Source organism: Arvicanthis niloticus, chromosome 23, assembly GCF_011762505.2.
Source record: "Arvicanthis niloticus isolate mArvNil1 chromosome 23, mArvNil1.pat.X, whole genome shotgun sequence".
NCBI lineage: Eukaryota > Metazoa > Chordata > Mammalia > Rodentia > Muridae > Arvicanthis > Arvicanthis niloticus.
In genome coordinates this window covers 35,123,868-35,140,451 of record NC_133430.1, presented here as the reverse complement: position 1 = coordinate 35,140,451, position 16,584 = coordinate 35,123,868, and the positions used below count along the sequence as shown (strand labels likewise).

The following is a 16,584-nucleotide window of genomic DNA, read 5'->3' as shown; positions in this document are numbered from 1 at the left end:
GTTCCGAGGGGAGGGAGTAAAGGCATACTTCATTTTGACAAATTTTTAAGAAACTCACTTTTATCTTTTCCCTTTGTCTATATCTTTTCTACTTCCGTTGCTTGAAGTTGAATTTTCTGTATTTTGGTCTGGTACAGAGCCTGCAGGTAGGGTCAATGAAATTACCAAGAATAGCTGGGAAGAAGCCAGGGTACTGATTCCTGGTACCTGCCACTACAGAACTCCTGTGGAGTATTTCCTAGTCCTTTGGAGGAAAGGGTATCTCTCTTGGCTTTGTGGCATTAGTCAGTGGAGCTAGTGATGCTTTGGGGTGAGGGAAGTTGAGAGAAAAGATGTTTATGTGCTAAATTGGGGCAATCTATCCCAGAAGAAATCCCCCACCTCTTCCCAAGAGCTCACCATCTGTCTATGTAGGAAGTGGGTGTTTACCACGTCAGACCATGGTGAGCCATGCTTGGCCATTTTAGGTTCTATTTACACAGGATGGTTGTACTGTTTCCTTATTCCTCTTCACCCATGATGCTTCATCCTTATGGCACGTTTACCCCTGGGGGAGAGCTGCCCTCAGCCAGCGCGGGGGGGGGGGGATATGTATGGGATGTTAGTTCTGCCTGAAGATGGAACTTCTCAGAGGCACAGCAGGCCACATAACAGTATCCTAAGGAAGTATGAGGTACAGGGAAATGCTTGCCCGTGAATCTGCCTCTTCCTGGTTCTCAGCTTCCAGTGACTTGAGCTGGAAGTCTGGGAAGGTATGCCCGTTCCTCTGTCTAACTACAAGTGTGTGGACTAGTAGAGGGAGTAGCATAGGCGTGGGAGCGGGAAGCTTCCCACACCACCACTGACTTTGCAATGAGAAAACAAGAGTCCAGCTAGCGAGAACTCATGCAGGGTTCTAAGCCCATCAGAACTTATGAGGCACTAAGCCTCAGATGGTCAGAAAACAACACAGTGAGCATGTAAGAACGGGCTAGCCATTGGCTAGTAGTGTCCCAAAGGCAGGATCAGTGATGTGCTTCACATTATATCAGGGACAAGCAGTTTGTCGGTGATTTCTTTTCTTTTAAGTTCTGGAGGCTATTGTAAAAAGCATACAGACTCTTCCACAGCTCCTCCCAGAAGAGGAGAATTAACATCAAAAATACAAACAGCACCAGGCCCATTCACAACAGAGAGCTAGAGGGATACATATAAATGTCCTCTGAACTGTATACCTTGTATGTACCAGGGCAGACTGCTTCTGTAACCTGGTCCTTGGTCAGCCATTACAGGCCAATTGAGGAGCCATGTTAAACATAGGAACAAGAAGATTGGATATACTCCACATGGAATTGAGGACACTGCCACCTTAGACTGGTTAATTTTAACAGCGGTTACCACTGTCCACTTCACTGTAGCACCAGGGTGAATATTGTACCTTTACTTTGAGGAGTCAGGTATCTAAATCAATGCCTTATACATGCTAAATAAGCCCCTTACCACTGAGCTACAACTTAATTCTCATCTTATCATAAACACCTTGTGGGGTACATGTAGGAGCTACTCTGCTTGTACAGGTAAGGAACCTTGAGACTCAAGATCAAGAACTAAGTGGGAGAAACCCAAAGGCTATGCTCCTGGCTGCCATGCTACACTGCCTCTGTTCTGACCGCTGTTGACATGAGTGGAATCTTCTGTGTAAGTCCCTTGGGTAAAGTGCACAGGAGTTGAGTGACAGACACATCATTGCTTCTGTTGCAGGGCCGTGGAAGCCCAGGTCTCCTTAACCCTGTCTTCTGCTTCTGGAGCATTCCATCTGAACGGTCCAAGTTCCTTCTCTTTTTGGGGAACAGCCAGCTAGTTGAGATTATATAGCACCCCAACATCTCCCTCTGGGACAGAGCTAAAGGTGACCCTTTCTTAACTAGTTGGCTCATGGGATAGGGTGCGTCCCCCAGAGCATTCTTTAAAGTCCTTCTCAAGGCTTGTATGAGGGATGACATCATTTTTTCACTTCTGTTTGTGACATACTTTGCAGAGAAAGGGTTTTGTTTGTTTGTTTGTTTTTTTGTTTGTTTGTTTTTAAGATAGGGATGAAAAAAGTCTATTGCAATGGAAGAGGTGTCTTTATTAAATCGGTGCAAATTCTGTCTCTGATTTTCCACCTCTATCCTGGTTTGAACAACCAGAGGGTGACTTGATTCTGTTAGTAGATGGCTTTTTGCTTTTTCCCTGCCCCAGCAGGGTCTCTCCTCTGGGTCTTTCCTTTTCTTAGCTGATGGCCTGTCTTTTGTTCTGAAGGGAGCTTGGAGCAGTAGCTCCATGGACTCTCCCTGTGGGGCTCTTAAAGCCACGCAGATGACTCCAAGACACACAATATGGAGAGCTGGGAATCGGCTCTGGCCAAGTGGCCCTCACTGACAGAGGTGATGGAAAACCCAACGGTGAAAGGTTCTTGGAAAAATTATCCTCTGAGGGGGCACTTAGCCCCTTTTGAAAAAAAAATTACAAAGTCCACAGTAAGAAAAATAACCTATTCATATAAATGACTTGAAGCCATAGGTGCCAAAACTCCATGTGGCTGCATAAACAGAAAGGGTGGCTCAGTGATGTTCTGTAAATCATTCCTAAAGATTATGACTCTATCTGGCCCTCCCCTTGGCACCACACCTCCGGTTCCCACACCAGCCCTTTCAATAATAGTAAAGGCAGGGCCTTAAAGCCCAGAACCTTCTCCTGCATTCTGCCTCTCCACCAGATTCTTAGCCAGTAGACTGCCCTAAGGTAGCCCCAGTACCAGACCCCCCTGTGTTCTCAGATCTGGAGAAGCCTGCTGTGGGAGCTACACCGTGCCTTACAATGCCTCTGGAATTTCATGTCACTATTTAGAAAAAAAATTTTTTAAATGTATGGTTTGTTATTGTGTATTATCGTTCAGCATTTTATTCATTTTTGATAAGAGATGCCTTGGGCAGGAGGTATGTGAAGAAGTTTCAAGGTCATTGTTGCTGATACGAGGCCAGTGTTTTCCTTAATATCCTTGGCCCGACGAGATGATCTCTTTTGCAATGAATGTGAGCAAGCTCCCCTCATTTCCCCAGGCTGAGTCATCATTTATTGATGTTTGCCCCCAGAAGAAAATGTAGTCTCCAGGGGCTGAGGGTTGAGAGTAGCATTTCCAGGAGGAGTTGTGGTCAGAGACTCTTGTTCCAGCCCCTGCAGTCTCCTACCCACTGGCTTGTGCCTGTTCTGTGTTCGTCAGCCCCATCTCTGGAGAGTTGGCGAGAAGAAAATTCTTGGACTAAACACCTTTTATGGATTTTTTTTTTCTCCGTGAGAGTCCATGGTTCTCTGAGGGAGAAGCAAACCAGAGATGGGGGTGGTGACGTTGGTGGGCAGGAAGGAGGTGATGAAGCCCTAACCCGGAAGCACTTACAGTTGGTAGAGTCAGGGTACAAAGGCTAAAGGCCACATACTCTCAGCAGGGGCCATGCTGCTCCTTGGTCTCATTCCACTGAGGAGTCCTCAGAGATAGCTTCAGGGACAGAGAAAGACCTTGAATGAGGAGAGACTGACACATCATGGCTAGTTCTTCCTAATGGATCATAGAATTCTCAGAAATTTCCTGGCCTTCTCAGAGCCTGATATGGTATCAGACTAAGTATATATCTATTTATCAGCCCTGGCTCACATGAGCCCCCCACACTTCCTTTTTAGCGTCCTCCGAGCCCTAGAATTCTTTTGTCATCCACAATCTCATGCAGGGTCCTCCTCTCTCAGGACAGTCCCAAGCCCTGTTAGTATCCCTCTGTCTCTTATTGTCTATTGCAACAACATAGGAACTCTCTCAGGAGGGCCAAAGAGGCTCCTTTAAAGAACCACTAGGTCTTTATCCAGAGAGACAACATCCTTGGCCAGGCCATCCTTCCAGCCTGCAGGTTTTTGTTTGTGTTTTTGAGATAGGATCTCATTATGTAGCCCAGGCTAGCTTCAAACTCCTGATCTTTCTTCTTTAGCTCCCCTGCTCCCTCCATCCCTGCCCCGTGTTGGGATTCTAGATATTTTCTACCACATGACTCCTTAGTTTCTCTAGGTATTTGTCTCATCTCTCCTGAAGTTCTTATGATGCTTTACTTCCTTTAGTACGTCCATTTGGATGAGCAAATGGCTCTGTTGTCTGGCCCAACATTACCTAGCTATTGTCATGTGAACATCCACAGTTGCTTTTACTTAAGGTGGATTACTTTGCACAGTGTGGGCCAGCCTTATGCAATCAGTTCCAAGACTTAAGAAGAAAAATTCTGCCTGGAGGGAAGTCCTGCTTTTTTGTCATTTAGGTGTAGGAGCCATATTGATCCAAGACTCAAGGCTGCTTCTTCTTGCTTACCTGTAGTTTCTACCTCACTGGCTTGACTGCAGAGTTTAGACTTGCCATCTCCCTAATTCATAAGCCTAGTCCTTAAAATCTTCCTCTTGGTGTGTGTGTGTGTGTGTGTGTGTGTGTGTGTGTGTGTCTGTGTGTGTGTGTGTGTGTGTGAGAGAGAGAGAGAGAGAGAGAGAGAGAGAGAGAGAGAGAGGCTGTGTGAGTGTGTGTTTAAATGTGTGCATTTGTTTGTGTTTGTATGTGTGTGGTATTGGTGTGTGTGTGTGTGTATCTGTGTGTGTGTGTGTGTGTGTGTGTGTGTGTGTGTGTATCTGTGTGTTTGTGTGAGTGTGTTTCTGGAGAACCTTGAGGGATATAGTCCCTCTTTGACAACAACCCCCTCCACCTTCTCTGTATCTACTTTTCCCACCATGAAATTCCTGTTTTCTGTCATCACAGTAAGGTCAGCTAACTGGTTGCTGATGACTTTAAAATGTATTTAGGTGTTGATTACCCAGAAACTTTTCGCTTCCTCCTCTGTCTCTTCTCTTAGCCTGTCTTTCGCTTGAAGTAAATAACCTGAAAGTTAGAATACCCTGGATCCTATAATGTTTATGTTTGTTGGCCATTTTTGCTTTAAATATACACACACACACACACACACACACACACACACACACATATATATATATATATATTATATATTAGATATTAGATATGTAAATGAGTCTCTACTCCCTGGAACTTACCCATCAGTGTCTGTATGAAATCTGGGGTGCTGACTGAAGGGCTTGCAGGGGCTACAAGAATCCCCTTGGCTTAAAGTGACAAAGAGTCCAGCAGCTCTAGCTAGAGATTTTGTATCCGTTGTTATATAACAAGCTAGCCCAAACCTACTAGAGTATCAGAAAAATAATTTATTCTGTCTGTTTGATAGAATGGCTGTCTCACGAGTTTTACATGAATTGACTCCTGGGCTCATCCAAGTGGAGGACAGGTCGGGGCTGGAACATCCAAGATGACCTGTGTCATGTCGCTAGCAGACCAAACCATTTCTCTCTGCTCCTTCAGCAGGGCAGAGAATATGTAAGAGCACTTACGTGCTCGTGGGGCTCATTGAAAGTGCAAGCAGAAGCTGCAAACCTTACAAAGGCCCAGGCTTCTTCTCCAGCCTCACCACACTGTTCTTTAGTGAGTTAAAACCCACAAAAGTCAGAGTCTACATGAGACAGTGTCTCTCTGAATGTGGAGCTCATCGGGGATGGCTGGCCGGTGAGCCTCAGGGATCCCCCTGCATCAGTCTGTTCCACCAGTCAGTGCGGTTATGGAATTGTGGTGCCTATGCCAGGCTCCTTATCCGTATGCTGCAGATCTGACCGGAAGTCCTCTTGCTTCTGTGGTAGACACTTCACCTACAGAAGTAGCCCACCTTGCCTGTCCAGCTGTTCTGTCATCACAGGATTTTCTTTACAGGGCACCAGACCTTCAGAGTGGACAGTAACGTGACTACACTGCCTTTTTCTAGATTTGAGAGCTTCACTGTCTTTATGGTTTACCTCTCCATAGGTGGTCATAGAAACTGAAGGATTTCCAGAACTCTCTATCCACAGGGTCCAAGCCCCCGTCAGCTTTTCTTCCAGCCCTACTCCTGCCCCAGCTTCTCCAGTTCTCAGGCCCACTGTGGTGTGAAGTTAGGTTCACCATCCGGCTGCCCTGGAAAAGGGGGAGGTGTTCCTCCTCTTCCCCTTGCATCTGCAGTAGTCTGATTTATGGCTGGAGAGGCTGGCCTAGGGGGTCTTAATTTAAAGCCCCTGTCAGAGGTCGTTACACAAGCGTGGTGCCAGTAAAAGCTGCTTTCCTCTCCCTTTGTTTCTTTGTCAGCTCTTTCATGGCATGAAATATGAGGGGAGGGGGGGACCGAGGCTACCAAACTGGATCTGAGAGATCTATCCCAAGCCCCTGGTGCAATCCCCTTGAAGTTGTGTTGGTGTTTGCCTGCCAAGATCTAAGGAAGGTGGAGGGGTTAACTTTAGGGGCCATATGGGCTGTACAGATTTTCTTTTTAAAACGTTGCCTGTGATAAAGAAGCAAATGCTACACTTTATTTTTTTTTAAACAATTAAACAAAAAAAATTAAAATCAAACAATAACATCGCCTACTCCCCAAATAAAGCCCAAAGCAAAACAAAGAAAGGAAAAAAAAATCAGGAAGAGAGGGTGATTTACGAGCAGGGTTTTCTAGGAAAGGGTCCGATAGGTGTGGGGCTTTTGTGAGTGGGTACACCTGGCATAGGGCCACAGTTACTGTGTCTGTCTGGGCCTGGGTCTGGAGAGAGTTGGCTTGGCTACTTGGACACGTTCACGTGTTCCTGAAGCTGCTGGCTACAGATACCTTTCGGCCTCCCTTGTTTCTGCTCCTGTCTAATGAGAACATCAGTGAATAGTATACTCAAACCCACTAGCTTTCTTTGTCTCCCTGGGTTGGAGGGTGAAAGCAATCAGGGCTGGCTCTTGCTTCTCTTTCATTCGGGGTATGGAACATTACCCTGCACAAGGGGGGTGGCCTGTGGCTCTGTCCTGCCATGCCTGGACTAGGAAGTGTCCCCCTTGCATAAGCATTTCAGCATTCACATGCAGGGCAGTCGGACTACTGCCTGCCTCTCCTGCAGCCTGTAGCCGGCATGTCAGCATGTCGTCAGGGACAACTCTGAAAGTGGAGGATCATTCCAGCTCTGGAGCACGCTCAGCTCAGAGTATCCCTGATGTCCTGGCTGGCTTGTTGCTACAGAGGGCCTCTGTGGTGAAAGTGCTGATGAGTCTCTGGCAGTATAGACAGCCATAGGGAGGCTTTGGTTGGACCTCTGGGGCTTTCACCTTGGCAGCATGCAAGACGTGGATGTCTGGGATCATTCATCGGTTTTTGGGGCCAGGCCTGGTCCTGGCTTTTTATTATGGATTCTGGACAGGAGGAGGAATAATTGTCACCAATTATTATTATTTCTCTTACAGAGAAAGTCCATTCTTGTGACCAGGAAAGACAGAGCGCCCTGGAAGAGGCCCGGCAGAATCCCCGAGAGGGCATTGTGATCCCCGAGTGTGCTCCTGGTGGGCTCTATAAGCCAGTGCAATGCCACCAATCCACGGGTTACTGTTGGTGTGTCTTAGTGGACACAGGGCGCCCATTGCCTGGGACTTCCACACGGTAAGCCTGCTCAGAGCATCCTGGGACACAGGGACCAGCTAGCATCTGGTTATTCTGCCTTTGTTTGTTTGTTTTTGGTTTTTGTTGCCCTACTTCTCACAGAATCAAGTCATGGGAGACTAAGGTCTCCTTTCCAAAGCAGATGAGGGCCTAGCAGAAGTGCCTGGGGACCTGAATTCTGACCACCGATTTGTGGACCTTAGAAACCTTCTTAATCTTTCTCAACCCCAGTTCCCTGATGAAAAGCTTATGTGTCACCCTGGTCTTGAAGTGACAAATAAAATTCATGTGTAGATTGGAGATGGCATTGTTATCATGCTTGCATGGCTAAAATGACATGCCTGAACATGTCTCAATGGGAGCATTTATGCTGGATTGTCTTTTAGCTTCCGGGCAGTTCCAGGACTGTTTTATTTTCCTTCCCAAGGGCTTTAGGCTTAGTGACGACACAGGTTATTTCTGGGCAGTGGTGGCTGAAGAAGACTCAGTTGCCAACCCCCCTTAAAACCCTTCACTTCTCTATCTCTCCCCCAAGCTATGTGATGCCAAGTTGTGAGAGTGACGCCAGAGCCAAGAGTGTAGAGGTGGATGACCCTTTCAAGGACAGGGAGTTACCAGGTAGGAGACAGGCCCTGCTCGGGCTGGCACCTTCAGTTCTTTGGGCTTCTCATACCCTCACTGTACAGGGGCCACTCCCTCCTCTACATATGTTTTTTCCCAATCGGCAGCACAGAGCAAGGCATGCTGGGAACGCTCATCATAGGAGCACAGACCTGGAGCTGTGAAATCTACATCCAGAGTCAGCCCTGTGCCCTTGAGAACACTGCTCTCTTCCCTTGCTCTTCCCTCCTTGTCTTAAAAACGTAGTCAGGGGTTTAGAACTCTGTCACTGGAGTGCCATGGTCATTTTCCAAGTCAGTGAAGTGGGAATGGCATTTTGGAAGCTGTAAAGCAAAGATAGCTTACACAGAGTGGCTTCCCTGTGGAAGCCTGGTGTCTGCCACCTGTTCTGTGGATTGCTTATATAATGACCCTTGGTGACACAGGGTGGCCAGTAAGGGTGACATGAGACATACTGACAATAGCCCAAGACCCCAAAATTGCTACTGGGCTAGGTTTTTCCTTATTTGTAGGGAACTCCAAGTTGCAATAAGAATTCTAAATACAGGGTATGTGGACTGTTCCCCTTTAAATCCTCTTAAGTTCCTCTCTTTGTGTATCATTTCAGAAAAAAGCCCAAGCATAGGGAAGTCTTCTCACAGGTGACCTTGTCTTAGACCTACACCCACATAGAAGAACATCATTGGAGAAAACACCTCCACGCCTCTATGTAGGTGGGAGCTAAGTGTGTGGTTGATAGCTGTCTTTACTCAATACAAGATTAGGTCTGTCCTGGTGGGAACTTGTACCATCTTTCTATTACCCATCAGGACTCCAAAGTGAGGATGGAGGGAGAGAAGGGAGTCCTGAAAGTCCGGGGCTTTCCGTGTGAGGTTAGTAGAGATCACAGTGTCACAAAATTTGAGGTAGAGTGGCCAGGGTGCCTTCTTCTAGCCACCCCTAGACAGACAGAAATAGCCATTCTATTTCATGCCAAACATGGCTTATTCTAGTCCTCAAAGACACAGTGTTTACAGAGTAGAGGAGAGAAGTCATAGGCAGATAAAGGAAGGCATGCGCATATAGATTCAGGGCACGTTCCCTCCAGAGAAGAGTGATGTGCTGTGGGAACGACATTGAGAAACTACCGAGTCCACACTGCTTTGAGAAGTCATGTTTAGTTTGAGACCTTGAGTGTTGAAGAGAGAAGGGCCTAGCTGCTGAAGGCATGGGGGTGGGGCTGAAGGTCCATTTGATGCAGGTGAGTAGGGCTCCCATCTCTGCAGTGGTAGGGCAGGATTTGTCCAGCAATACTTCTCTTTGTGGCATGGATCTGGAGCAGGCACACCCATGAGAGGGCTTACCTGTGTTTGGGCTTTTGCCAAAATAGTGAATCAAGAGTAGGAACTTGTGGGTCTTCAAGTGGGTTTTGATATTTTCACTTAAATCGCAGAGAATTCTCTCCCTCCCTTGTGCTTCCTTGACATCCAGTTATGATGCAGAGCAGGGCTTGTCTAGTTATTATCCTGAGTACACTGGTCCAGCATATTATGGTGAACTCTGTGAGACCAAGGGCCCTGTCTGTTGTCTTCCTGGCATTTATGTAGTTCCTGAGTTGGTACTCAGCAGGACTCTGTGAAATGGAAGAAAGCTGAAAGCTTTATTACCCTTTGGTCTGGTGCTTCTGTGTGGATCATGCATAGAGGATAATAGAGGCTTATGGAGGTCATTTGAGAACTGAACACATCCCCAGACTTTGGCTGGACAAAGACTCTGAGAGGATGGTAGCTGAGGAAGATGTTGCTTTGGTAAGTTACCTACATTCTGCCTTCAAATCTCTTGTCTTTTAGGTTGTCCTGATGGGAAGAAAATGGAATTTATTACCAGCCTGCTGGATGCCCTCACCACAGACATGGTTCAGGCTATTAACTCAGCAGCGCCCACTGGAGGTGGGAGGTGAGAATGTGAGCAGGAATTGGGTGTAGTAGGGTATGGCTCTGGATTCTTCAGATATTAAGAGGGGGGGAGGGTCTATGAGAAAAGGCTGCTTTTCTCTAGAGCCTATATAGCCCCTAATGGCCATGATCTTGCTGAGAGCCTCCTGCTTCTGCCTTTGGATTGCTGAGAATACAGCTGTGTGCAACCACACCTTGAGAAACAGGGGCATTTGAGTCAATATGCATCACATCTCAGCCAGTCAAGATGGTTAAATTGTCATCCAGAGGGTGCACGGTACAGTGTCATGCTCTTACAGTCCTGTTAGGAGGACAGAACTTGTACATTCAGGGTTCTTACATAGACAAGAATTTTAAAATAAAGGAAAGGAAAAAGTATGGTACACTAGCTATATTTCTTTAAGGTCTTTTAAGCACTCCAGGGTCCCATGAACTCATAGACTAGCTTCTGGCCATGGCTATGTTTCCTCTTACCTGGGCACACAAGCCTGATCTTGATCTAGGTAAGCACAACACAATCTGAGAAGGATAGAGACAGAGTCTGACAGGTCATGGATGAGAGCTGCTTTGAAGGTCCCATAGTGCTTAGGAGCCCAGCATCTGAAAATAGATGCTATTCACCTCGGTTGCCAGGAAGAAGAGAAGAGTGAGTGTTACAAGTGTATACTATCACATGCCAATCAATGGGCGTGCAATTGCCAAGAACATGCTAAGTAACTGCTGGTTGATGAAAACCCAGGAATGAAGTTCCGCTGCCCCTCTTTGTCATCCGTTTCACTTTTCATGAGTTCAGTTGTTCAGAGTCAAAAAACCGAGTTGGAGAATTCTAGAAAGAAAACAATTTCTAAACTTAGAGCAACCTTTATTGCAGCGTTTTAATATAATGATCTTAATATTAGTTATTGCTGCTAATCTGCTGCGTACTGTATACACGTTCTTCATTTGTAAGTTAAACGTTATCGTAGGCATGTGTATTAGGAAGAACGGTGTATTTAGAGTTCTATATCATCAGCAGTTTCAAGCATCCATGGGGATCTTAGATAATGTAGAAGGGTAAACTAATGTTTTTAGGTCGTTTAGAAACAGGAAAGAAAACATTAATAATGGAGGCAGCGTGGGCATAGAATCTCAGGTCTGGGTGCAGGGGTCCTGGCTGCAAGTTCTTACTCAGCCCTGTAGAGACATCAGCTCCCCAACCCTGGTTTCCATGGGAGCCACTGACCCCAGGACTGTATGGTCTTAGCTACAGGAAGGGGATCCTAGACAACCCCTGTCACCAGGAGAAGTTAGGATTGGTGTTTTCATGTCGCAGGACAGACATTTTTAGAGGCAATAAAAACTAGAAAATTTATAATGTCTTTCATGCCAATGTATCCTTAGGGAAGGACTCAAAAAAAAAAAAAAAAAAAAAAAAAACCAACCCCTTTCTAGGTGTGATTTAGGATTGGGAGAAGTTTAAAAAAAAAAAAAAACACTCCCCAAAACATGGTTTTTATTAGCTCATATTAGCTTAAAATGACCATGCCTAGTTTTGATAGGAATGAAAGGTTTGGACTGTTTGGGGTACTGTGTTACCCAAGGGCTGGGCTTTTAATCAACAAGGAGACAAGGTGGACCACGAAATAGTTTAGAAATTAGGCAAGAGTGAAAGAGGAGAGAAAGTGGGAGCGCCATGGGGAGGTACTAGGGCACCAGCCTTCCTGGGTTCTCTTGGATCCTCCCATTGTGTTAAGCAGAAGCCCCGGCATGTATCCAGATGACCCTCAGGAAGGTCCCACTGGCCCCTTGCCTCCCACTATCATGTTTCAGGAACTAGCCCTTCCAGCTTCCTTTCACTCAAGGGGCGGGAGGTTTGACAGTCCCAGGACACCCAGTCTAGAATGTCATTCCCCCTTTCTGGTGACTGGTATATTGAAAGAGTACCTTCTCCAAGGTCCTTCCCTGGTGTATTTCTAGAATTTAGATCCCACAGTAGATATTGTATGTTGATGAATACATAGACAGAAGGGCAGTAGATATGGTAGGCAGAAGGATTGATTGGAGGAGAGTCCAGTGACTCTTGCAATATGAGGCTGGATGCAACTGGGGACTTCACTGTGATTCTTTTATAAGTAGGGCTCTACAGCACTCTGCCTGGGTCTGATCGACGTGGAATCCTGTATAGACAGATGCTGGCCAGCTAATCTTCTTCTATGATGGAGAAACAGGGTTATGGGGGTAGGTATGGGACAGTTCGGGCTGCTGGAGACCAGGCAGCATATCTGGAATAGAGCTGATGAAGAGAATCAGGATATTCAGAGCTCCTGTGTGTTGGACTTGGCTTCGGAATTGAGAGCTTGGGTTTCAGGTGTGAGGTTAGAGAAGCCACATTCAAGCATTCCTTGAATCTCAGGGTTTAACAATCCAATCTGAATGTCAGTGGATACCAGTGGGGAAAGTCCTGCATCGAGGCTGTGAGAAGAAGGGAGAGAGGATGTTTGGGCAGTATAGAAGATTATCCCCTCCCCCAACCTACCCCTTGTCACACATGGTGATTGTTACACATGGCTTTGCAATGACTCTCCTGTCTCAGCTTGTTCTTGGTATAAGTTCTATGCTCGTTTTTTGGGGGGATACCTGAAGAAAAGGGCTTAGTCCCTGGCATGGGAAAACGGTATTAACTCAGGAGACTACTATTATGTCAATGTGATCTTAGAGGCTGGTAAGAGCTTCCAGGACTTAGGGTGGTTAGGGGAGGGGCATGTGAGAGCTGACAATAGGAAGTGTCATTTTCACTTACACAGGGGGAGCAGCCTGACCACGTTGTACCAGGAATGAGGGCATTTCATCAAGGAATACATATATGGGCAGTGGGAGAGGAACAATGTGGGACTAGGTAGGGCATATGGGAGAAGCGGCAGGAAGTGGCATGAATCAGCCTGCGATGTGGTGTGGACACCTCGGAGGTGTAGCTGCAGAGCTGGAAAGAGCCGTGTCCAGTCCTGCTAGAGGCATCGGGGACCACAGTGATCGGGAGCACATTTGAATGATCGCCCTGATGGCATTATGATACAAACCCAGGGGAAGTTTAAAAGGGATTGGAGAGCGGTTGTCAGCAAGAGGGTGATGGGAACACAACTGGGTGGAGAGGGATGATTTACTGATGCTTCAGTAAATCTGCGTGAAATGAATTGATTCTCAAGACTGTGTAAATGCAGGGAGAGGGAGAGACGGAGGTGCCGGCTTCCCTCCATGGCCTCCTAGCCTGATTCAGTGGCCAAAAACAGTGCCTCCCAAATCTAAACTTAGACAGTGTAGAGTTGGGTGTCTGGAAACATCTGAGACTGGTACACGGGCAGGACACCAAAGCATCTTTAGATGACAGCTTTCCGCACCGAGCCTTTGCTGGATGGTTAACTTATGTCCTTGGTTCCCCCCACCAGAGATCTGGAAGACATTTTTCTATGGGCTAGCCATCCACCCATTCACTAGACCCTCAGTCTAAAAACAAGGCTCTCTACCTAGGTAGGTAGGTAGGTAGGTAGGTAGGTAGGTAGGTAGGTAGGTAGGTAGGTAGATAAGTAGGGCACTCTTGGGAGACCCAGCCTTGTCTGTGTGAGCCTCCTGGTCATTCACATGCTTCCTAAGGAGAGACTGCTGGTGGAGTGGCCCTCATACTCCTGGTAGAGTGCAGTTGGTTGTCTGTTGATGGCTTTGCAAGGAAGAGTCTGGAATGTGGCTGACTTGGCATTTCCCATCTCCACCCGCACAGCTGGTGGGGCTCGGACCCAGCTCCAGATGGTGCTCAGTCGGTCTGCTTGGATTGGCTCAGGCCTCCTGGCCAGCCCTCCTTACCTTCTCTAAAACTGCTTAGGACAGCAGAACTGGGCCCCAGATCTTGGCCAAAGCAGGTTGTGGTAAATGGGCTTGGCGCTCTAGTGATGTGTTACAGCCAAAACCTGCCAGGGCCAAGGCCACAGAATCAAAACTGAGAGTGCTGCAGGAGGATGGCCTTCACCACCCCCCAAATTGGGAGGAGGCTGAGTGTGTCTGTTCATGGAGGGACCTGGCTCTAGTGGGTTTCTCTATCCCTCAAGGCAGAAGCTACTAAAATAGCCTAAATGCAGAGTCACTGAATATAGAATATGTAGAATATCCTGAATATAGAATGAGGCATCTTTAGGTGGGTAGCTTTCCACACTATATCTGAGAAAACTTGGGCATTTTACCTACCCAGATAGCTCTTTTAGAAGAACTTTATCCATGAAAATGTCCTTATAAGCACCAGAGAGATGCTGAGTGATGGTGTTTGCCCTCAAGACTGACCACCTGAGCTAGATCCCGAGAATCTATGCCGTGGAGGGAGAGAACTGACTCCCGTCAGTTGTCTTCAGCCTTCCACATGTGTACTGTGGTAGGTGTAACCACAGACAAAGATTCATACACATACAAATACGTGAATAGATGCAAAAAAAGAAGAAAAAGTAAAAATATACTTTCAGAAAGTTGTGCTAGCTCAGGGGGCCAGTGGGATGTGACTTAGAGGTAAGGGTACAAATGGCAGAGTCTGCAATGGCAGGGACTCTGACAGGAACTGAGAGGCTCCTGGAAAATCTGTCTCATCCATATCTAGCCCTCCCCTGTAGGGGGAATCTCAGAACTGCTCAGTTCATAGAGGTCTCTGGTGTTTTCTCTTGCTCAGTGTTGCTCTAGCTATCCTGGGACTTATGATAGACCAGAAGTATAAAGGTTCTTGGTGTTTGTTCGAGTAAGGTGTTGGGTTTCCAAGTATGGCCCTGCCATCACCCAACTTTGAGGTACAGCTAAAGCCTTGTTACTGAAGGGGACTTCTGGGGATCTAAGGGGTTCAAAAGCAGAGCCTCATGATAGCTAGGGCGGAGGGGAAGAGTTGGCACAGAGGCAGAACCCTTAGTCCTCACAGGGTAGCCTGTGGTTTGGGAGCCTAGAAGGGTCTCAGAAGACCTCTCCGGTGCTTAACCCAGCATTCTGCCATGGGCTGGCAGCAGGCAGGGTGTGCAGGCTAGCCATGGGAAGTCAGGGCTGCTCCACTCTGAAAAATCTTGATGGGGGAGCAGAGAAGGGGCAGAGGAGAGGCAGGGGGGCAAAGGAACAGAGCCCAGATGAAGATCGCTCCCTGGCCAACTCAGAGCTTACCAGGTAGGAAGAACTGCTTCTTGATGTGAAATAGCCTGAAGGCAGGTAGGGAGAGCTTTGACCACAGACGAGCAGAGAACAGACAGGCACAGGCGGATAGGAGGGCGCTCCAGGAACACGTGTTGGAGGGAGAAAACCTTCTCTGGCAGGGCCTCTGGATGGGATGACCTCATCCCTTCCCGTCTCAGGAACGGAGAGACTTTATTATTCCAGCCTCCAGGTAGACATTACGCTATGCAGAGCCTAAAGGTTAAAGGAAGAGCTGCCCTTGACTTGGCTCTCTCTCGGCCCCCTGACTGCCTCCCCGAGAGAGAGCCTTTCTTGGGAGTTCTTGTCTCCTCCAGAGATTAGGTCTCCTCTGATGCGCCCCTTCATGTACCCTGAGCACTCCCTGCAGAGTCTCTGCCTGCCCACCCTGTGTACTGCAAGGGCAGCCATGAGAGCCGGTGCTGCCACTAATGACAGAATAGTAACATTTAAACACTGGCTATAGCACAGCACCACAAAGAATGTCAGCCTGCCTCAGACTCCCTGCACTTGGTTTCCATAGCAGATTAAGCAGGTTCCCCAGGAGTCAAAGGCCAGAGACAGCTTGGTGTGCCCGGCACCTTCCCTAAGGGTCTCTCTGGGCAGAAGCTGTCAGGATGAGGTCCTACTGACATCCTTCTCAAAATCCAGGATGTCCAGGGGATTTACCCAAGACTGCAGTCTGCCTCATTAATAGTGGACTAGACAGCTACCAGGGGTGACTAGCTTTGCTTTGCAGAGATGGAGGGGAAATGCAGCTTCGTTTTGCTTGAACTTCATGTCACATGGGAGTCACTGTGAAGTGAGTGAGACAGGGGATTTTCTAGCTTTATCTTGGGGAGGGATGAGAGGTAGTCCACTCCTTTCTAGAATATACAGCAAACCTGAGAGGGGTGTCATATCACCAAGTGCCTTGAACATTTTTTTAATCATGTATATCTTCAGAGTGTGCTATCAGGTCCTGGTCACCTGGTCTAGGGTCCCTGTTCAGCAGTGAACTTCCCCAGCAATGCTCTGTTGCAGACTTTGCACACCAGTCATTTGAAATGTACAGGGTCTAAACCTCGGCTTCATTCCTCTCTCCAAGGACAAGTGACCCAGGCATTTGAATATGACGTCCAGCTCATAGCCAGCAGCAAGCCCCAAGGACAGAACCAGGACGTGTGTGTGTGTGTGTGTGTGTGTGTGTGTGTTCAGGAACTTTAACTCATTCCTCTGGAACAGACCTATCAGTGGCTTTTAAAAAAACTGTAATTAGTCACCCTGACTTCTTTGAGTAAAGATGATGCATAAATAATCGAGTA

The 16,584-nt window shown here is 47.3% G+C and overlaps 1 protein-coding gene across 3 annotated transcripts in view; it reads left to right on the top strand.

Annotated features, from left to right (window-relative positions):
- The window catches only part of Smoc1 (SPARC related modular calcium binding 1), a 148,778-nt gene that overhangs the window by 124,101 nt on the left and 8,093 nt on the right, over window positions 1-16,584 (top strand). For all 3 annotated transcript variants that reach the window (XM_076921820.1, XM_076921821.1, XM_076921819.1), the window contains exons 8-10: window positions 7,352-7,544; window positions 8,080-8,162; window positions 9,995-10,100. In XM_076921820.1, coding sequence (XP_076777935.1) covers window positions 7,352-7,544; window positions 8,080-8,162; window positions 9,995-10,100 — 382 coding nt within the window. The remainder of the gene's footprint in view (window positions 1-7,351; window positions 7,545-8,079; window positions 8,163-9,994; window positions 10,101-16,584) is intronic.